The sequence below is a fragment of the Drosophila willistoni genome (genome assembly GCF_018902025.1).
Source record: "Drosophila willistoni isolate 14030-0811.24 chromosome XR unlocalized genomic scaffold, UCI_dwil_1.1 Seg8, whole genome shotgun sequence".
Taxonomy (NCBI): Eukaryota; Metazoa; Arthropoda; class Insecta; order Diptera; family Drosophilidae; genus Drosophila; species Drosophila willistoni.
Window position 1 is genome coordinate 1,135,080 of NW_025814059.1, and position 23,141 is coordinate 1,158,220.

General features: G+C 36.7%; 1 protein-coding gene across 1 annotated transcript; it reads right to left on the reverse strand.

Annotated features, from left to right (window-relative positions):
- Positions 1–91: 91 nt before the first annotated feature.
- On the reverse strand, positions 92–18,440 carry LOC6645876 (protein sprouty). The gene is made up of 2 exons (XM_023177575.2): positions 17,993–18,440; positions 92–2,459 (listed from the first exon to the last, which is right to left on the reverse strand). Exon 2 carries the CDS (start codon positions 2,096–2,098, stop codon positions 107–109), a length of 1,992 nt encoding a protein of 663 aa, XP_023033343.1. The 5' UTR covers positions 2,099–2,459; positions 17,993–18,440; the 3' UTR covers positions 92–106.
- Between the last annotated feature and the right edge of the window lie 4,701 nt (positions 18,441–23,141).

Sequence of the window (23,141 nt, forward strand, 5' to 3'; positions counted from 1 at the left end):
AAGGGCGCAGGATGGGATGCGATGGGATGGGATAGGAAGGGTAGATAGATGAAGGTTGGGATGGTGTGGAGGCTTGGGAGAGGTGTGGGTTTCGATTGATTTTTGCTTAATAATCCGGACTGGAGTCTAGGAGTCGCTTCTCGGGAGTCAGATCACCTTTGCGTAGGATACGGCTGGCCGCACTGCAGCCATGATCCATGGCCTTGCCATTGCTCTGACTAAGGGTGACGCCTCCACCATTCTGGCTGCCATTGATGCCACTAATGGCACCATTGATGACCGTTGCCCCATTGGCCCCATTGACGCCTAGCGGGACAATGGGGAGCATGCTGCTGGTGGAACCAATGCCACCGGCACCGCTCTGGCAGCGGCAACCTCGTCCAGCGAATCGGCCGTAGCATTTCTCGCAGAGTTTCATGCATCCCCGCATCGGCCAATAGAACCACAGGCAGGGCAACACAATGGACAAGGCGCCCAGCCAGCCCCAGCGCTGTGTCCGCTTGTAGGGACCGCACGAGCAGGGATTGTCCACACACGGTGTGCCGGTGCCATCGTCGCAGTCCATGTCATTGTCCCGGGCACAGTGATAGAACAAAGCCTTGGCACAGCACAGACACGAGGCGTAGTCGATAATGGATTCGGCACTGCAGAGACAGGTCTTGTTGCATACCCAGGTCTGGGGTAGGGGCCGAGGACTTTGGCACTGCTCGCAGCGACAGCGTCCGCAGCGTGGACATACAATCGGATTCAGGAGCGAGGGATCGCCACCCAAGACAATGGGTCCACTAATGCCGCCTAAGCCGCCGCCGCCGCCGATGCCTCCGCCACCTAGTTGACCCAGCTGACTGCCTGCCAATGGCTGTTGCAGTAGCTCCTCCAGAGCATGCATATGCTCTTTGCTTATCTGCGAGGCGGGTGTGGGTTGTTTGGTAATGGGTTGTGTGATGGGTTGTGATGTTGTTGTTGTTGTTGTAACTAAACCCAAACCCAAACCTAATCCGCTTATGCCTCCACCTCCACCTCCATGGGCAATAGTTCTTGGTGGAGCCGGTGGTAGCTTTGAGGCAGGTGTTGTTGAGGCTTTGCCATGACCATTTAGATGAGGCGTATGGGTGTGCGAATGTAATAAGCCATCGGTATGATCCTGACCAAGCGTCGGCGTCGTCGCCAGCGTCGTTCCAGCAGCTGCTGCTGACGTTGCCGTCGTGGTCGTCGTTGCCAGTCGGACATGGGATTGCGTGGATTGATGATGATGATGTTGGTGTTGGTGTTGATGCTGGTGCTGATGCTGGTGTTGATGCTGGTGCTGATGCTGATGCTGATGCTGTTGTCGCTGTGGCAGGAGCAATAGATGATGCGTCGTTGTTTGACCATTATCCTGCTGGCCGGCCGGGTGCTGGGAACGCGTCGCATGTTGTAGCGGCGTGTCCACATACTCATTGGTTAGCCTTTCGGATTCGGGTCGCGGTTGAGCCAGTGTGACTGGTGAGGCGGGCGGCTGTCCCAGTGTTGACACTGGATCAGCGCTTTGGAAATGACTAAGGAAGTTGTTGTTTATATTATTATTATTTATGCTGCTTTGATGATGATTATCCAACAATGGTGTCGGCGCTGGCGGTCGGCGACGTGTAAAACTTGATCCCGTTCCAGAACCAATGCCACCGATACCACCAATACCAGAACCAGCTGAACTACTATTCGCCGTGGCTGTCGATGAGGAAGCGTTACTGCTATTGCGACTCAAACTGCTTGGTCGCTGAGGCAGAAATGTCAAATGATGGATTTGATAATCGTCAAAATCGGCCGATGCGGGTATGATTGATATCGTATTATTATTCGCCGTCGTCGTCGTCGTCGTTGCGGCTGTTGCTGCTGCTGGTGTCGTGTTGGTAATACTAAGTTGCTGTTGTTGTTGCTGCTGCTGCTGCTGCTGTTGTTGTTGTTGTTGCGGATTATTGTTAATCTGTATCTGTGCTAGTTGCTGTTGCTGTTGCTCCCCACTTAACGTCGGCTCCGGCGCCCTTGGTCGATGCACGCGCGGTAATAGCTTAGGGGGCCGGGGTGGCGCCAAGGGATCGCCGCCATTTCTGCGATCCATGTAGCGTTGTTGTGACCAATTCTTTCGCCCTTTCTTCTCCTTCACCTGGCTGGTTTAGGTTTCTGGGTTTCTGGGTGTAATACACCGACAGAAAAAAAAAAAACCCAATCCCAGCTCCAGCTGCTTCTCTATCTTTCGCTCGCTCTCTCTCTCTCACTCTCACTCGCTTCTCCACTTACTCTTTGCTACGTGTAAGTGTCTTTTACTTCTCTCTATCTCTCTAAGGTTTTTTTTTTCTCTGTAATCCTCTCCTCTCCTCAATGTCTTCGGTAATTTCTGCGAACGGTATCAGCTTTATGTGCCTTCATCCTTTTGCAGTCGCTGATGCAGGTTGCAGGACAAAATCAATTCTGATTGCTTTCTGCAAATATAAAGAAAAAAGGAAAATTTGTCGAAAAAGTTCTCATCAATTAAATAGGATTTAGGCCCACAAAAGTAGGCAATAGTTTAAAGTTTAAACGGCCTAAATGTGATTCAATTAAATTTAATTTTAGTTATTACATTAGCTTTACTCTCTATAGGCACAATCTCTAGCCCTCGCTCGAGAGCTCTCTCGCTCACACACATGAATATAGAATTTATTTTTCAAAAATTCCTCAATCCCCATGAATAAATTTTCACACCTCAAACTTCCGCCAATAAGCAAGTGGCCAAGGCAAAATATCACGTACATTGAGTAGATGGGAAACCATGTTTATGGGGGATAAACACAAACTTGGACAACCTGATGAGGTGAGATGAGGAGATGAGGTGTGGTGAGGTGAGGCCAGGCATGCCACCCAGTGGCCGGCCAGGGCCAACTTAAATCAAGTCCAAAGTACATGGCACCATGTCGACAATGTTTTGATGCTGGCCGATTTGTGAGCATTTGTTTGGATTAAGTAGAATCTAGATGAACTTGTTCAATAAGAGAGAGAGAGAGAAAAAACTTTTCCAAAATTGTCTGAAAGATAAATAAAGACTAGACCAACTAACTCAAATCTCTAAAGTCAAAACTCTTTGTCCAAGATTAATAAACCAATAGACAAAAGTTATTAAGGCATTTTTTTTTTTTGCCTACTATACAGGGTATCATTATGTTTTTTTTTTCCATATAATTTTTCATGTTTCCAAGTGGCCGTCCTCGACATTTATAACCCACGATTATCTCTTATTTATAATATTTGAAAAAAACAAAAACCAAAAGCCTCACACACACACACACGTAGAAAATAAGAAGAACAACAATAAGAATACAACGAAATTTCATTCAATTTCCTCTCACTTTCTATAATAAAATAATATTAATAAAAAAAAAAAAAAAAGTAATAAACGGCTTTCCAATTGTATTCAATCTTTATACACACCTTTCCTCTTTCTCTCCCTACCCCCATCTCCCTTCTCCTGCTCCTTCAAGCATATATGTTTAATGTTTACATATATATATTTATTTATTTTTTTTTTATTTGTATTTGTACAAATTGTGTATTTCCGCTCTGTTGCTGATAAACTCGTTATTACGTCTAAGCAATAAAAAGAAACTTTAATAATTCTTTTTTTTTTTTTTTGCGTAAAGAAAACCAGCTAGCAGCAGTTTAAAAGGCGCCTAAGACGATATCCAATTTGCATATATTAAGAGAAGATGAACACAGAAAAACAAAAAAAAAAATAAAATAAAATATATACACATACAAATATTCGCATATAAAATAATAATCAAAAAAAAAAAAGCAGCATACAAAAGTAGAAGAAGAAGAAGGAAAAAAAATTGCCGCTTTTTTTTCTTTGCTGCTAATTGAACTTTGACTGGACGAATGAGCATATTTTGTTGATGATATGGCACGATCGATTGTCCAAGTTGATGTATACATACATATATGTATGTATGTATGTAAAGAGAGGCAAAAGTGGGTGGGGTCTGTCGGAGGAGGAGGAGGGTGAAACAAGATCGAGGCATATAAAACATTTTTATGGCAAAACAACTGTATTTTTATGGCATGTTTTTTGTAGATTTATGGCAAATTGTGTTAATCTCTTTAACGCCGCTCCGCTCCGCTCCCTTGCCTTCCCTTGCCACCCCACCCCTTCCTGGACAACACGTTGTATGAGTAATACGATCAGACAGAGACAGAGACAAAGAGAGAGAGAGACAGAGAAGCTTTTGTCGTTTGCGTCGCATCGCATTTAGATAAATATTTGTTTACACATAATTAAAAAGTTCTAACCCCCCGTCCCCTCCCCACCACCCACTTACTTATCCCATGTCATATACATATAATACATAGAGCAAATAAGGAAATACAGGAAATTAATAACTGGCGGATGCGTTCAATGGATGATTTGAGTTGATAGGAGGGTTGAGGGGGGGAGCTTTTGCAAATGGCCAGGGGTCTAGTCAGGGGGTTGGTTTATATAACTAACTAAAAACTAAAAGCCCAGACTCCACATACAAGCCATGGTTAAAAGAAACGCATTATGCCAATCAAAACCAAAAAAAAACATAAGTTTAAGTCTTCATTTTCTTTTAATTTATAACAAAATAAGCAAAACAATTTGTGAAAAATTCTTTGGGTTTTCTCTTAAAGAAGTATATACTTTTATTTATAATAAAACTAACTGATTATATACATATGTACATAGTTAGTCATTTAAAAGTATTACCAAAAAAGAAAAAAACAGGAAACTGTTGAGAAAATTTAAATGGTTTTCCCACTACGCCCATGCTATTTGTTTATACATATACATAAGTGTTGATATATGTACATATATATGTACGTATGTATACCTATCGTATATAGGCATGACCATTGGCCGATAAAAAGCTTCAAGAATTATTATTATGCCGCATAAAAATTGCTTTTAGCGCCTACGAAAATGTTCATTTCACTTGCCAAAAAGAAGAAAAACGCCAACAACAGATCTCTCATATATAATATATATATATATATGTATATATATTTATAGGATACAAGTGTTGTATGTGTGGGGGTGGCAGGGAGCAATTCCTGCTGTGTGAGGCGGGGGGTAGGCGACGTGCTGAAGAAATTAACACAAAACGCCCACTTATTGACGTCATGTCCGGTACTCAAAAACAATTTTCGAGAATGACCACAATTGAGAAAAACAAAATAGAAATAAACGAAAACCAAGCAGGGTGTGAGTGTGTGTGTGTGTGGGAGAGGGGAGGAGGTAGAGTGAGGGTTAGCCAACTGATGGCCAATAAGAAAAATCTCTAATAAACAACAACAACAACAGACGAGAACGTGAAGAACGTCATTTAATTTTCGAAATGCGTTTTGTGAAATCATTTTTAGCATTTTTGATTTCCAAGTTGTAAATTATAAATTTGTTTTTGCTTCTCTTTTTGGTCGCTGAGGAGGGGGCAGGAGGTAGGGGATTTTGCTTAATGCATATTTAACTAATTGCCATTGCTTTTGATGTGCGTTAAATATAAATTTAAAAAAACTAAACTAATCAAAAACCTTTTTTTTGGAACTTATCTTTAATTAATTTAATTAGAAAAAATGGAATTTTCCCTTTATTTTGTTTAAACTTGCATAAAATTTGAGTCCTTTTATGTATTTTTCAATTTCAATTCGATTTTATATCAATTGAAATATATTTATAGTTAAATATATTAAATGGGAGACGTCCCTACACTCCCACCCCCCACTTTCTGACAGTGTATATACGAATAAGATATAAACCTCTATAGTAATGCCAAGATTTCGATTTCATTCTTAAATTAATTGGCCACAAATAGCAACAAAAGCCATGAGAGAACACGTAATTAAAAAAAAAAATATAAAAAAATAGAAAAAAAAACGAAAGAAAAAAATTGATTTTTTTTCAATTTCTTTTTTTTGCTTATTTTTAATTGCGCTAGAATTCTCTTGCCAAGGCAAACTTTGACCTTGGAACGCACAGCGGCAGGCGAAAAAGCAAACAAGCAACAGTTGAGTAGAGGAGAAAAAAAAATTGCTGCCAATTTTTCTTATTTTGCTCGCTCTCTCTCTCTCTGTCTCTCTCACACTCTATTCTTTTGATTTTATAGAAGTCATTCAATAGTGAACCACAAAAAACCTGTGAAATGTGCCATTCGAAACGTTTTCATTAATAAGTGATCGTGAGAAGAAAGAGACAAGAGACCTGCCAGACAGGGAAAGCAAGATGCCAATGAAAGAGACAGAGAAAAGACGACAACGACAACGACGACGACTGACTACACACTTAATTCATTCAAACACACAAAACCAAAAAAAAAAAAAAAAAAAATACAGATCAGAACAGACAAGACAAAAACCCGTAGAAATCACAAAGACAAGTCGACTAAGGGGATACCCATTGGTCCAAAAGCAAAAGGAATCTATCTAACAAATTCTCATGCTCATTTCGTAACTTCTTATACTCCCAATCCACACAATGACTATATATACATATATATAAATATATACATATATATATGATATAGGGTATTTGAATACCGATTTTTGCCTTTTCTTGCTGTGTTTGTTTGTTTGTTTGCACAAACAAGTGTCACTGCCAGTTGCGATTTTAATAAAATTATTTAAGGCCAAACCCAAGCCAACAACCGCCGACAAAATAACCAAGACGGGCGGCAACTATGAACGGAGCAGGGGGCAGAGTTAGGAGTGTTGACGTAGGGGGTAGGGAGGGGAATTAGCGACCGACTGACCGACCGACAACAAAGCGTAGCATTTATATATATATATATATGTATATTAATAATATAAAAATAAACTTTGGCAAAATCAAATGCAAACAGGTTTTACTTTATTTTCTTCTTCTTCTTCTTCGTCGGCTTGTCTTGCTCTTTCTTTGGTTATATATTTTTTTATTGTTATTGTTATTGTTGTATTTTTGTTTCATTGTTAACCTGCAACATGAACTGATCGAGAAGGTGAACAAATAACTAAATGATAAAAGGGTGAGGAGAGGATAGTAGGATTGTTGTTGCTTTACCGTTACGCTTAATTGTCAATTAATCAGTTAATAAACAAAGTTGCAACAAAAAGTCAAAAACAAAAAAACAGCAACATAAAAACTTCTTCTAAACTTTAAATTTTTTATAATAATAAAGATTGTAAAACTGTTAACTAGCAATTAGAAAAAAAAAAAAACTTTGCCAAATGTTCTAACAAACAATTATTTAATTGTTAATTATAAAATCCGTAGCAATTAAAGCAATTGTTTCAATATACAATAATTAACACATATTTTGTATGCCCTTTACGTATGGCCAAATGGTTTAATATGCTGAGTAAAAACAAAATAAACAAATTAAAAAAAAAAAAAAAATTAAAAAAAAAAATCAAAAATGAAAATTCCAATGGTAATTATCGTTGATTTACAATTAAATGCTGATTCAATAATAAAAAACTCTTTTTGTTTCAGTCAGCAGCAATGACGACACCAACAAAGACAGAGACAGCACGAGAGAGAGAGAGAGAGAAAGAGAAAGACTAACATGGCCATGCATATAATGATGCAGTTGGTCATGTCTGGAATTCATGTCTCTTTTTATTTTAATAAATATTTATTGAAAAATAGCCAATTATTGTTTTAACAAATTAAAATGCTCTGTATGCATTCAACACCTTTTTTTTATTTTTTTAAATTTTTTTGTGTCAAGTTCTGGAAATGGAAAATGAAAGTAAGTAAAATGGCCAAAAAAAAAAAAAAACCACCAACCAAACATGTGCGGAGCAAAAGAGAGGGAAAGAGACAAAAGACAAGCGACAGATGAAAAACCTACACAGGAAACGCTAATGACTGCAGGCGACGTTGATGACGATGATGATGTTGCTAGGCTCAGTGGATGCTGCTGGTGGTGATGATGATGATGATGATGATGCCCGCATATAAGAAAACGAGAACACAAAACGGGAAAGGGAACCCCGTCATGTCATGGCGCAGGCAGCCCCACCAAAGCCCCGAGAGAGAGAGACGAGAGCCCCAGAGCCAGAGCCACAGATCATTAAACTATTTAAATGCCCAGCCAAAAGGCAGATGGAAGAGAATGGAAATGGAATTGAAAATGCTGATGAAGATGAAGAGGAGAAGAACGACCAAGCAACCAACCAACTAACCGACCATATGTTGGATGGATGCACTGCGGCAGCAAAAGGGCAGCTAATAGTTTTCAAAGCAAATGAGCAGCACATGTGGCTCACACACACAAACACACACACACACACACATCATCATCATCATCATCTGGGCGAAGGGCTCATGTGTTAATGAAAGAAGTCTTGGGTTTTTCTTGGTTTTTTTGTACAATAATAATTATCATAATGATGATTATGTTCTCTCTCTCTCTCTCTCTCTCTTTCTATCTCTTTCTGGGCCATCTTCACTTTTATAGAAATCATTGAAGCCAACTGGCTAAAGACGAAGAAGAAGACCAAAAAGATAATGGCAAAAGGGAGATGAGAGCAAGAGAAGATGATGTAGAAAAAGAAACGCTAAACAGCAAAAGATCAAATCATCAACAAATGAGCTGAGCCCCAGCAGCAGCAGCAGCAGCACCAAACAACGTTACAGATATGATAACTAGAGAAAGAGAGAGATAGACAGAGAGGGAGAAAGGTGATCTAGAGGGGAAAAACTGGAAACTCAAGCAACATATTTAACTATTTATTTGATCTCATCTCACATGGAGAGAAAGAGAGACCAAATCTTAAAAGATCTAACAAAACCTTCTAGTTGGGAATAAACTAAAGTAAGAATCATTTTAATCTGTTTTAACAATTCTAAACTAAATACTAAATGAATTTTCTTAGGCTAGAAAACAAGGAAATTGAATCAGAACTAGTTCTGAAAAAAAAAAACAAGTGCTCAACACTAGTTTTTTGGGCCTGCTCAGCTAGAAGAAGAAGAGCAGCAAGACAAAATAGAAGTAGAAGAAGAAGAAGCCCCATAAACTACAAGTGATCGACCTTAAGATTTTCTTGGGCTGATATTGTCTTTCGTCTCTTTGGCTAAACAACAATTTTCCCTCTAGACGCGTCAGCTGCGTAAGTGTGCCAGTGTGTGTGTTTGTGTGTGTGTGTGTGTAAAGTAGGTAGATTTCAGGTAGAAAAATCTCAACTTCTTTTCTTTGCTCTTTCGGTTCGTTTCAGCTTTCCTCTCTATTCAATTCATTTTTATTTTTTTTATTTCTTGTAATGACTAAAGTGAGTTGCAGTTAAGTGGCAGCCAAAAAGGAAGCTGCAACATGTGTTGCTGCTGCTGCTGCTGCTGTTGCTGGTGTGCGTAAGTGCTGTTTCATTGTTGTTGTTGCACACCTTTTGTCTGCAACAACAACAAATGTTCGTTCATCCGTTTGCTCGTTTCATAGACGCATCCAACAGATGTTTTCTATGTTTCATTGTGAGCATTTCTTCTTGTTTCTTCGTCTTCTAGATCTTCTGTCTTTTGGGTCTTAGTTTTTCTTTATCTATGTTCGTGTCTGTGTGTGTGTGTGTGTGTGTGTGTGTATTTATGTATGGCTCTCCTTTCATTTGTTGTTGTTGTTGTTATTCTAAAACTCAATAGTTCATTGCATTGCTTCATTCTTGAATTGAGAACAAAAGCAAAATAATTTTTTTTCTTCTCCTTCTTCTTTTGGTGGATGTGAGGAAGCAAAAAGAATAATAAACAGAAACTGAATGATTCAAATGAAATTGTTGTAGAAGAAGCACAGAAACGGCAGAAACGAAATCAAATGAATTATGTTTAGTTCAATGAAGGAAAAGTCGATGAAACAGCATGATCTGTATGTATTAAAATAGCACAGAAATGGTAAGACAATGCATTTTTAAGATCTATGATGTCAAATTTGTATTGCCAGTATTGGAAAGTTCTTTGCATAAAGCTATATTACAACTAAAAGCTTTTACTTTCAGTGTTAACAAGTTATTACAATAGATAAAGCAAATTGTAAAAAATAAACTATTCCATTAGAAGTTTCAAGTTGTTAGCTTACTTCTTTTCAGTGCTGGAAAGTGCTTTATAAGTTTCAGTGTGAGGAGACAAGTGTAAAGACAGTGTTTGTCCACATTGCATTCCACCAAAAAAAGTCTGTACATAGAAAACGGGAGACGGATAGACGGATTTGAAGAAGTAGAAGAAGAAGAAGACGAAGACGAAGAGAAAAGAGAACACACTAATAAAGCCATAGAGCCGCCCATCATAGTCGACCCGAGCATGGCATACACATAATTTTCTATATCTAATTTGCGTTTGCTATTCAAAAATTCCGCTCACATCCTTACACGCGCAAACGCCCACACACAGAAGCAGCAGCAGCAGCTGCGGCTGCGGCAGAGACGCAAACGGAGGCTGAGACAGAGACAGAGACAGAGACGTAAACGGCGACAGCTACGGGGCTCAATAGGCGGCAGCAGGCGACAGCTTGGAAAGAGCTAAAGAATGGGATAGTGAGAGAGTGTGGGAGAGTTTCGCCGAAAAAGAGAGAGAGAGAGAGAGAGACAGCATAGGCAATGTTCATTGGCTTGCCCAAAAATTCATGACATGCTGGTGATGACGTCAATGAAATTTCACACACACACACACACCCGCTAACAAGCAAACACGTACGAACACTTCTGTCTGTCTGTCTGTCTCTTATATACATAAATTTTCCGACACACACACACACACACACTTACACACAGAGATACCAAAAGATAGCCTATTTATAGAGCCTTTACCCAAAATAGCAACAACAATTGAAGAGACGACAACGGCCTCCTTTTTGGCTTGGCGAAAAAATAAGAAAAGTTTCCTCCCCAGCAGCAGCAATGTAAACAACCTGACCCGCCCCAATGTACAGGACCCAGGCCCCACACACACCCCCTCCCCACCACCCCCCTAAACCCCTACCAACCGACTCAGCTGCTATCAGAGACGAAAAGTTTATCAAAGCATAGACTAAGGCGCGTGAGGCAGCTGTTTGATGCTTCAATACACAGACACAAACACTCACACACACACAATATTAAGGATATTAGAGATGTCAAACTGATAATCAATGTAAATATCTATATAGATATACATACAAATCTACCATGAGTACTTTCAAATACTAAAATTTATGATTTAGATAGACTTTATCGACTAGACTAAATCGTAAAAAAAAACTGTAACTTTCATAATAAATACTCAAAAATACAACACTTTAGCTATGAGTACTTTCAAATACTGAAATTTATCGTTAAAATCATTAAAAAAAAATAACTTTAACTTTAATAATAAATACTCAAAAATACAACTTTTTAGCTATGAGTACTTTCAAATACTGAAATTGATATGATATAATGATTAAATGGAGACATGAAGCTTTGCTACAAATTAGTTGGACAAATCCCTTAATGAAATCTATCTCTAAAACAAAGATACATAAATACTCAAAACTTTGACTAAATTTTAATCATTTGAGCTCCTTTTGAATACTCAAATTGAAGTATTTGAAATGTTTTGCTGCGAAGTTTCGTTTAGGCCTCGTTTAGTCAATGAAATGAGATGAAAAACTTTAAATTTCTTTAGACTCGTGTCACTCTGTCATCGCCAAAACTAATACGAATAATATTACACACACACACACACACACACATTTATTTAACTGTCTGTCTCGTTATGTTTTTCTACTTTGGGTGTAAATCTATTTTTAGACATGGGAAAAAACCGAGAAAATTTTTCGTGCGACTGAATAGAAGCGGAAAGCCACAACCATTGCCAAAACCTACAAAATATCGCCATATTCTTATACCAAAATACACATACATACATATATATAATTCTATATGTATGGAACTGACGCTTAAAGTGTGTGTCTCTGTTTCTCTCCATCTCTCTCACTCTCTCTGTGTGTGTGTGTGTGTGTCTGGCTAGAGGCATAGCATAACGACAACAAGGATTGCGTGGGCTCGTCTTGAGGTCACCTACGCACAGCACCCTAAAACTAGGTGAGGTTGGGTGAGGTGAGGGGAGGGGAAGGGGAGTCTGAGGGACTGGCAGAGCTTCTGTTTGCTGCTGTCGGCCTACGCGAAAAAAAGCGGTAAAATCTCGTTGTCCCGCCCTTGTCAGTTATTTTTGACCAACTTGTCTCTCTTTACTCTTCCTTCTTCCCCTCCTTCTACATGTTGATCACTATTTTTTTTAACTGGAATTATTATTATATGTACTCCATAAAGCAGGTGTCAAAAGGTCACACTCAGACAGTCTCAGACCCAATTACAGGAGGAGGAGGAAGAGAGAAAAATCTTACAATTCGCTCAATTTCCACACTTCATTCTGTATGAATAAAGTCTGGGCCTTAAGTCTCTATTCATTGACGACAATTCTATGGCCCAAACGCACACACACACACACACAACCTGTGAGGTAGGGTAGATACATACATAGACATGTGTGTTTAATGAGCATTTTTGTATGCTCTGCTCGACCAAACAGTCAAAGTCAGAGTCAGTAGAAGAAGAAGCTACTTCTTGGGTGGGCCCCATCCAGGACGAGGGCGTTTGAGGGGGGTGGGGGCGGCGGGGCAATGCCATGTACATGCAAAAACTAACAAACGGAAGTGTACTTGAGGTACATGTGGGTGTCTATGTGGGTGTGGCAGCATCGTGTTGGCTTACTTTACGGCTAATGGACAACACACAAAACACAAAGCAAAACAAAAATAGAAAACAAAACAGCAACAGAAAAAAAAACAACAACAACAACAACATCATGTTGTATGTATGTCGAAATGAAATGCGTCTTAGCGCAAAGCTAAGCTTTATCACTTTTTTGTTTTCCTAATTAGAAAAGAGTGAGAGAAAGTAAGAAGAAGAATACTTCCTATTCCCATTTTTTGTTCTTTGATTATTTTTATTATTTTAATCTTCAAGAAAATGTTAAATCAATTAAAGTTTTTGGCCAATTAATTGAATCCTTTTAAATATTTGGCACAAATTTTGAATAGCCATTAACTTATTGTGAATACATTTGTTCAATTGACATAAGGATCTTGGCTATATTCCTTGAAGGCGGGTTTCTAGCTTGTGTTATACAAAAATTTGATGTTTTTTTTTGTATTTTGGATAGATATATGTTTAAGGAATACCGTTTTCAAATTGAAATCTGTAAAATTACGAAAGTTATCGGCCGTTAAGTGGAGCGGTGTAAGGCGCGCTGGGCCGCAAATTTTTAAACGTGTTTTTCTCATAACTACGTTTTTAGAGCTCATGGAAGTCCTACAAGGCGCAAAAATTAACCAATCGCTTTTTACACATGTTCTTTAGGATATTGTGAAGAGCTGGTAGTAGAATCGGCGAAAAATATTACAAATTGTTTTATTTAAAAAGTTAATTAGTAACGAAAAATGGGCAAAAAATCAATTTTTTTTAAAAAAGCTCATAACTTTTTCATTTCATCATCCTTTTTACCGAATTCAACTACCAGCGCTCCGAAAAAGTGTCTAGATTAAGAGAACATTTTCATTTTTGGATTTAGACTTCATTTGCCAACGGTAGGACTTGCATAAGGACGAAATGCGGATGCCATTGTTGAATTATTATTAATTAAAATAAAAGCTTTAAGTAAATTACAATGCAGAATTTGTTGGAAATTTCTTTAGGCATTTCGTTTGAGGCTTAGATCAAATCAAATTATTTGTTACAAACGCTTGAACTAAAAAAAGTAGACTTCCTCACTCTGCCCCCTCTCTCTGTCTCTCTCTCTCTCTCTCTCTTTGTTCTTGTCCGATCTTTTAATTGGAATTGAAATACCTCAATACAATATGTTGTCCCCATATATACATATACATACATATAAATACATTTGTATGTATGTATATGGCCTAAGTCATTGCGTGGCTGTTATTATTGTTGTTCTTAAGTTTATTTTTAAAAATTATAATTTTCAAAAATAAAAATTTTGCGACGACAAAAATAATGAAAATCACATGTTTGCTTGCGGCATCATAAAATGCTTGTTTCTTTTTTTTCACATTTATATATATATAATTTTTTTTTTGTTTTTTTTTTTGCTTTCTTTCGCTTTTGTTTTTTGGTTTTTGTGGGGGGGCTTTGATTTAGCTTTGCTTTTGTTGTTGTTGCTGTTGTTGTTGGTTTGTCATTTTGGCGTATTGCTTTGCTGGCATCTTTTAGATACGTCTCTTCTCTGCAATATATATATATATATAGGTATATATCTATGTTGATTCTTCTTCTGAATCTTAGCCAAGCACAATCCCATTCAAGCGTACGCCCATAGCTTGTCCCCCCCTCCCCCTCACCCCTCTCCCTCTCGCTCTAGTCCGCCATACTAACACACACACACACACAGTAAATGTCACATGGCTAAAGAAAATTCTCGCCACCACTTGGCCAACTTTTTTTTTTGGTTTTCCATCTGTGTGTTTCTTTTTTTTTTCTTTTGGGATATTTTTATGCAATTTTATAAACAAAATTGAAGCAATTGTTGTTGTTGTTTTTCTCGACGTCTTTGTTTCGGTTGTTGGCGTCACATTTTACCTGCTCATCTAATATATATATATATATATATATATATCCTATTTATAGTTAGCATATGCAATTAATTTGCTGTCATTTGTTGTTGTTGTTGCTCTTGTTGATTGAATTTATTCTTGAACTACAGAGAAAAATACAGGTATAAACAAAAATTCAATCACATTCAAGTGCTTAAATGAAATAACTAAAATATGTTTTCTAAACATTTATTAAATTAAAAATTAAGCAAATTGATCAGAAATTAATTTAGAGTTTTCGAATAAACTTTCTTTCCCCCGCCCCAAAAAAAAAGTAGGCCTATTTTGAGAAAAAGAGTTTTTTGTTTCTGTTTTTTGATTTTTAATGGATGGACGACAATGGCGACGTTTGGTAATCTGTTTTTAGTTCTTTTGTTTTAGAAAACAATTTGTTGCTGTTGCTGTTGGCATTATTTTTACCACCCCATCATCCTAATGGGTCGGAGATATTCTACGTATTTTCTTGACATCATCAACGGTCATTGTAGAATTTGTTTTTGGCTCTTTTCTGCTGGTTTTATTATGCTAATAAAAATTAAGCATTTAATTTATTTATTTATATTCATTAAACGTGAGAGAGAGATAGAGGGAATGTCTACCGCTCTCTCCCCTACTTGTCTCTCCCTCTCTCTATCTAGCTATCTATCTATCTATCTATCTTCTTCTAGCATTCTATCTCACTCTTTATGAATGAATTTTGTGTTTTTGGGGCCAACAAACAAAATCAAAAAACGTATTTTTGGCTATGACATAAATACAAAGTTGTTATTTATTTTTTTTTTTCTTCTTCTTCGTCTTCTTTTTCTTTAGCCAAGAGGCGGAGGCCACTTAATTAAATTAAATCGCTAAATGTGCTTGATAAAAACTATTCATATAAATTGTTTGCAAATTCATGATTCCATTGAAAAATGTCATAATTATCAGAAAAGAACATTTTTAATCGAAACTTACCAATTGCTGCATAAAGTGGGAAGTGGGGGCTGAGAATGGGAGGGGAGGGGCTTGGGTTATGTATGTGGAACAGCAAGACCATCGATCAAACAAAAATAACAAAAAATAATGTTAACATGCCCACTTCGGACTTATCGGTTGAAAAGTATTTTTTTCTTTTTTTTTTACGCCTCTTTATTTATTCTCTTACCTCGGCGAGGCGTTTCCGTTAGCCCCCCTTCACTCAAAATTAACAACAACGAGCAAAAAGTAAATAAACTTTGATATTTCTTCTTTTCTTTTATCAATTCGGAGCTCTCTGGGGCTCTCTGGGGGCCTAGGTAGGGTCTCTGGTGGGGTCCGATATTTGAATCGTTCTTTTCGTTTCTTTCGGTGAAAGCCAACAAACAACTTGATACCCTGTAAAGTTGGGCAAGTGTTAAAGGTTTTCCGTGTAATTTCTATTAAAAATACTTTCTGTAGAGTATCTGATTGGTCAGCATAGCCTAACATAGTATGTGTCTTATGGCTTATTGCTGGGCTCTGCCTTATCGTTCAAAAAGTATGGATGACGAAACGAAAGTTAAAGAAAATGAAGAAAATAAACCCACCTAGAGAAACATTTTTCCCTTTTTTTACGCTTTTTTTTTGTTATTGTTTTTAGTTTAGATTAAATTAGGTATATATGACTTAAAAATAGATTCGATTCGAATCGATTTCAAGTGCCTGCCGATTCCAGGTGCTCTCAATGTGTGTGTCCAAAGGTTTGCCACATCACGCCAAAAGGCAAAACCGGGAACTGTTCTAAACATCGTTCAGATCAGGCAAATATATACATATGTACATATGTACGTATGTAAGTCAAATCATTTGCTGATTTTACTGAATGGAAAATATACCATGTGGACGACGGTTTGGGCCGGGGAAGGGAGGGGTACGGGCATGGAATGGGGGTGACTGAATGTTGACTTCCTTATCACACATATTGACTGATCGATTGACTGAGTGAGTGAGTGAATGAGAAGATTTGAGCAACAATGAAATCAATTGCATATGGCAACTATATAGAAAGAATCTGTATATATACGTATATATATATAATCATTTTCAATTTGTGGCTGTAGTATACAAATATTAATTATATATATATATATATATATATATATATAGGTAGAATTATCTGTGTCTGGGGCCACTGCTGCGATCAGTAAATAAGAGCAGCGACCCCGCCGCTGCCGCCGCAGCAGACAAACAACAAACAAACAACTCAAAAATGTCAGTTAAAACATTTTATTTATATTTCAATTTTTGATATATTTTTAGCAGTCCAAAGAGGAATACATATTTATATAACAAAAATATTAGACTTGTTCTTAATTTCGAAACATTTTTTAAGGGAATCTACTTTATTCATTATTATTATTCATTTTTGGGAATTGTTAAATGTAATTTAAATATTTTTCAACCATAAACTTTTGATTTAAACTATCAAATCTGAAGAACAGTCCTGAAAGATAACAAATTTATCATCTATTCCAATATGATTTAACTTTAAAAGTTTGGCTCTTGAAATTCTTTGTCTTTTTGGGAGTAAATATAATTCTAAAGTTTTTATATTTCATAATGAAGATGGAAGAAATAATGTGCCAGGATCTGGTAGAAAATATACATAGATGTTGGCCAAAAGGGTTAGGACATGACTTAGGATCACTTTATTTATGTTTTGTGGCCAATTTGTTGTCTTTAAAAAGTTAATAAACTGAATGTGTAACTCAGATTTGGCAGCATTTTTTTGTGGTAAAGCATCAAGCCATTTATTCAATTTGAGTTTTTTTTTAAGATATATTTTAATAAATGTGTCTTTAAATATGGGAATTACATCAATTACCATTCTTTTACGATTAAAGAGTCAGCTAAATTATAGACGCTAATGAAACCATTTAAATTTAGTACAAAAGAAGAACGAAATAAGCCGGCATTTAATTGAAACTTGGAATGGAAAAAGAAAGTAATCAAAAACCTCGAGAAGAACTGAAAAATATTTCAAATCAATTGGAAAACAACCACAAGACATTTGATGTTATCTAAACTAAGAGTCTGGATAATAAAATTGAATTGTAGACAATTCGATTGTTCAATCTATTGATCAATAATAAATTATATAGTATAATTTCCTTGTTCTAATCAAAATATATATAGTTTCCTGATATTTACTTTAACCTCCAAAATGTTGAAACGAATCGTGAGAGTGCCACACACTAATTAATGATTCAACAACAACAATAAGAAGAAAAGTGTCATAAATTAATTGAAATAAATATGCCATATGGAAATAGCATACATTTCCTGACACCACACACACATACATCGGCATGTATGTGTGTATGTACTATATATAGTATATACACTGAAGGTTTAATCTAACAGAGGAAAAAACGTGTCACTAAACTTACATTGATTTTCAAAAGCAATCCAGAAAGTTGTTGCATATATACATATATATATCCACATATATATATATATATATATATTACTTTGATTCGAGAGTTGATCTAGTGTTGATATTTATGTATTATTGTATATAATGTATTTGTATATATATATTTATATATATCCACAAATGTTGTTGTATCCAATTATTAATGGAGTAGTTGAAGAAGAAGCAGCAGCAGTAAGTTATAGTTGAGGATTATTTTGTTGTAGTTGAAGGCGGCGGCGATGTCGTCGTTTTAGGGCGGGGGGGTTGGTAGTTGAGGTCGTCGCGCGATTTGGCACTTTACGTCGTGATACGAGGCGGGGGGAGTGGGGCCGAAAGGGAGAGTTTACGCGATCGCAACAAACGTATAAATATAATAGATATATTCAGGTGTTTGAATGCGTGTGTGTGTGTGTGTGTGTTTAGGTATTTTTGCTTGTATTTATTTAGCATTTATTAAAAATGATTTTTCGCTTTGCGTTTTTTTTTCGCATTTCATTCACAAAAGTAAATTTAATTAACACAAAAACGATGCGCGAGACACTGACGTTGGCGTTGACGCTGACGTTGACGTTGACGTTGAAGCCGACGTTGTTGTGGACGTGGACGTTATTAGCGGCAGAGAACCTCTATATACATATACACATAAATATACATATATATATATATGTATATGTGTGTATGTATGTTGTATTTATTTGATTTGCTGAAGAATTTTTTTGCTCTTTTTGTTGTTTTGTTTTATTTTGGTGTTTTTTTTTTCTTTCTTTTTTAGGTTTGCGTGCCAAAAAAATAATAATAATATGAGAAAGATGAACGGAACAAACGAACGCCTGCTGCTGCTGCTGTTGCTGCTGCGACTGCGTTAACGGCGACAGCGTTTCTTTTAGATTTGCTTGTTATTGTTGTTGTTGTTGTTGTTACACACACATGGCGCGCTGCTTCTGCTCATACACACATATACGACACACACACATGCAAAAGCCACGTAGTCGCCTAATCGTATATCGGTTATATATGTGTTTATGTTTATATATATGTGTGTGTGAATTTTGTATCTGTGTGTGTGTAAGCGGCGGCTTGAGTTAAAAAAAAATATATATATTTTTATGCAATTTTTCTATATGTATGTTGCTGTTGCTGTTGCTGCTGCTGCGGTTTGCTACTGCTGCTGGCGGTGACGGCGACTGCTGCTGCTGTTGTTGTTGTCGTTGTTGTTGGTGGTGGTGGTGTGGTTGCTGTTTGATGTTTTGTTGTTTTTGTGTTAAACTTTTGTTGTATTTTGTTGCTGTTGTTGGATCTTTATTATTATTTTTTTTTTTCTTTTTTGCTCTCAACACGTTTTGTATTTGAATTTTGTTGTTGTTGTTGGACTTTTAAATAGACGTTGATTTTCTTTGCGCAATTTGCATATTTAGGCACATGATTTCCATTGGAAGCAATTTATTTATTTATAATAATTTTCACAATTCACTCTCTTTATCTCTCTCTCTCTCTCTTTCTTGCCTTGTCGTATTTTCCTTCTCTTGTAAAAAAAAAATTTTTTTTTGTTAAAAAAAAAGCAAACAACAATTTTTAACAATTGTGTGAAGTTTTCTTCTTTTTTGCCAGGCTGCGGCGGACCAACAACAATATTTTATTCAGAATTAACAAAAACAAAAAAAATGAACAACGCACTCGCTTACTTATATTGTAAATATATATGTAATAGCAAATATATATAATATATAAATATGTGATAATTTATATATTTTGTTTAGTTGATGTTTAGTGTTTAGATACTTTATTTAAAAAAAAAAAATTAATCCGAAATATACGCGGCAACCGCTCAGCACGAGGTTTTGAAGCGAAATGAGACTGTTAAGTTAATGTTAATGTTAAGTTAATGTTAACGGCGAGCAACACTAGCAACAACAAAGCTGAAAATTTCTCAATGCTCGAGTGATGTTAGACCATTTCGAGTGGTTGTACTATTGAAATGAGCCTGTTACGCTTCTTTTACATTAAAATGAGACTGTTACGTCTGCTAAAGTTGATGTACGACTGTTAAGTGAAACGAGACTTCTGTTAAATTGCAAGATACTGTTAAGGTAACATGACTCAAGAGAGTGAGAGAGAGAGAGAGAACGAGAGCGGGCAAAGCGAATTCCGGCTGCGATCTTCGCCGCATATTTTAATTGAGCAAAATAATGTTATGTATTTGTGTGTGTGTGTGTGTGTGTCCGCGTCGGTGTGCTGATCTATTGCTGAATGGGCATTTTACTGCCAGTTTTTGAGCTATCTCTAATCGTTTAGTTTTAAAATCAAGTCAATTTGTAAAGATTTCATTTTGAACATATTGAAAATATGAACAAATTTCACAAAAATATCATTGTATTTAACTGATAACTAAAGACACAAACGGCAGCATTCACACTCACACACAGGAAATGCGGTTGTATGAATAAAGCGAATTCAAAAGAGTGAGAGCGAGAGCGAACGAACGGTCCAAGTAAGAGAGTATAGGGCGAATTGATTATTTTACATACTAAAATTTACAACTACAAAATTAATATTATATTGTAAAACCTTTCTTGCCTCCCTTTGCTCACCTTATCCACAACAAACTCCACACCTTCCACCCAACCCCCTCCGACTAGCTATGCTAGCCAATCAACTCCATGATGCAGAGAGAGAGAGAGCGAGCGAGCGAGAGATGGTGAGGTGATGACGGCAACGGGAACGTAGAGGGAGAGAGACAAACGACGACGACTAAAAACCAACCGGACGTTACCGCGCTCCTTTTCTCCCCCGCGACTACTGCCACAGCCCCGCATTGGCCCCAACTTGGGCGCCAACATGAGCTTTGTCAGTGGAGAGCTCTGTGTGTGTGTGTCTGTGTAAAAATTGTATGCGTGTGTGTCTGTGTGTTGGTGTGTTTGTGTAAAAAACGGAAATTGAAAATATGCCAACTTGTAGGCGCGCTCGCTTGTCGTTTAGCGCAGGTCGGCGTGAGACGAGATGAAGGAGGGCCGGGTTGCTGCGGGTGGAGGAGGGTGGCGGTGGGGAGAGGGGGTTCCTGAGTGTATGTCGAGGCGAATTCATGCCAGTTTCTTTTTCATTCATTTAAATTTAAATACAAACAGCGCACAAACAAACAAACAAGCAACAGCAACAACAACAGAAGTCTGCCGACCCCCCGCAATGGCCGAACCCCCCTGCGTCTATTTAGCCCATAGATACAGAGAGATACAACAACTGGCTTGCCTACGCATGGGCGTAGCGAGTGAATCTTTCTCAACAGATTAATTATTTTGGTCCCCAGATCCGAATTTTCTATTTCATTCAAAATCCTGTCTATATGTATCCTTAAATCAAAGATAACAGTTAATAACATTCGATCTATCTAAAAATACAATAGTTTGAAGAAACGATCATTGATTGCAATCCAAATCATTAAATTCTAAATAACTTGAGTTTGAAAATAATTCAAATTTTTCTAAAAAATCAAATGTGAATAATAGAAATTGTAAATATTATTCAATATATTTGATAAGCCAATTTAATTTAGAAACAAATAAACAATTTATAATTAATTTAAATATTAAATCTTAAGTCTAGTACTTATTTAAAGAAAGAATAAGATTATGTTGTGAGGGGTAAGTACATGGTTTTAAAAGATATAACTTTCTATATCATTTTGGATGGTTCGATTAAATTTAGACTACTATTAATTGTAAAAAAAGTGTGTACACACTACAAACAATCCAAACATTTTGTTTAAACTTATGCTAATTATGTGATAAGCATTATTAAACATTGAAATGTAAAGCGCGGATATAAATTTGATACGATTTTTATTAACATAAAAAATACAAACGAAAGGAAACAGTGAGTGTGCGAGAGAGATAGAGAGAGATTTGTACCATGGGCGAAGGGACAGCACCAATTAAAAAAAAAGTTTTATACGAATTTCGATTATGAATGAAGAGTCGACAAACACGTTTAAATTGTTTTTTTGAATTTTGTCGACTGAGACAAAAACATAAATTAGAAAACTAAAGAACCAATGAAAAAATTGTCCTAGGATTTGGTTGTTAAAGTAGCGGATGGAGGGCGATTAGATAAGATTAGGACTAGCTTAAATTTCTGTATGAAAAACTAAAATTCAAAACGAAAAAGGAAAATCCAACTGTAAGCCGCCTGCCAGAGTAAAATAAAGCAAACCAAAAAAAAATGATAGAAAGAGTAGGGGAATGCGACAAATGGCGGGTGGATCGGAGGGGGGATAGGCATAGTAACATACACTCAACGCTAGATTCTCTCTCTCTCTCTCTCTCTCGTTCTCTCAATTGCAGATACAAAAAAATTATCTCAAAATAAACTCAAGCGAATTCAAAGCAAATTTCGCTCTCACTCTTGCGCTTGTTGTGCGCTCTTTTTTTTTCTAATTCGCCTTCGCTTCGGGTTTTTTTATGAATGGCATTTATATGAATGAAAAATACCAACAACAAACGCCTCTCGGCCTCGCAAAGAAAAATTTTGTGTTTTTGCTTCGGTTTTTTTTCGCTAGACGAATACATACATACACACATGCATACATATGTATGTATGTGCGCTTATACATATGTAATGTTCATATACATAATATAAATTTAAGTACTTTGTTTTAATATTATTGTGGTTGGTGGATTTTGTTAAGCAATTTATTTATTTATATTAATTTTTATCAATAGCTTGCAATTTTTTATTATTGTTTTGTTTTTGCCCTTTTTGTTTTTTGCATGGGGAAAGTTAAAAAAAAATTTCAGAACTCTGGATGTCAGACTTGTCGTCGCCATAAATCAACCAAAAAGATACGAAAAAAACCAAATGAAATACATACATATACACATATATGTAAGTATGTATTAGTTTAATGCCTACGATTCGCATTTCTATACTTCAAATTTTTGGCCCTTTTTCTTTATGCTTTTCGATGCCCCATCTTTACCCTTAAAAGGGTATTGCTGAAGGGTGGTTTATTGCATTTTGGCAAAATAATTTTTGTTTATTAAACCTTTTGAAAAAAATGTTCATCAACTTTGCCAATCTGTAACTTTGCCCTGATTTAACCGATTTTTTAAATGTGATATCTTTCTTTAAAG

Coding starts and splice junctions, on each gene's coding strand:
- LOC6645876 (XM_023177575.2), bottom strand. CDS start 2,098: ATGGATCGCAGAAATGGCGGCGATCCCTTGGCGCCACCCCGGCCCCCT.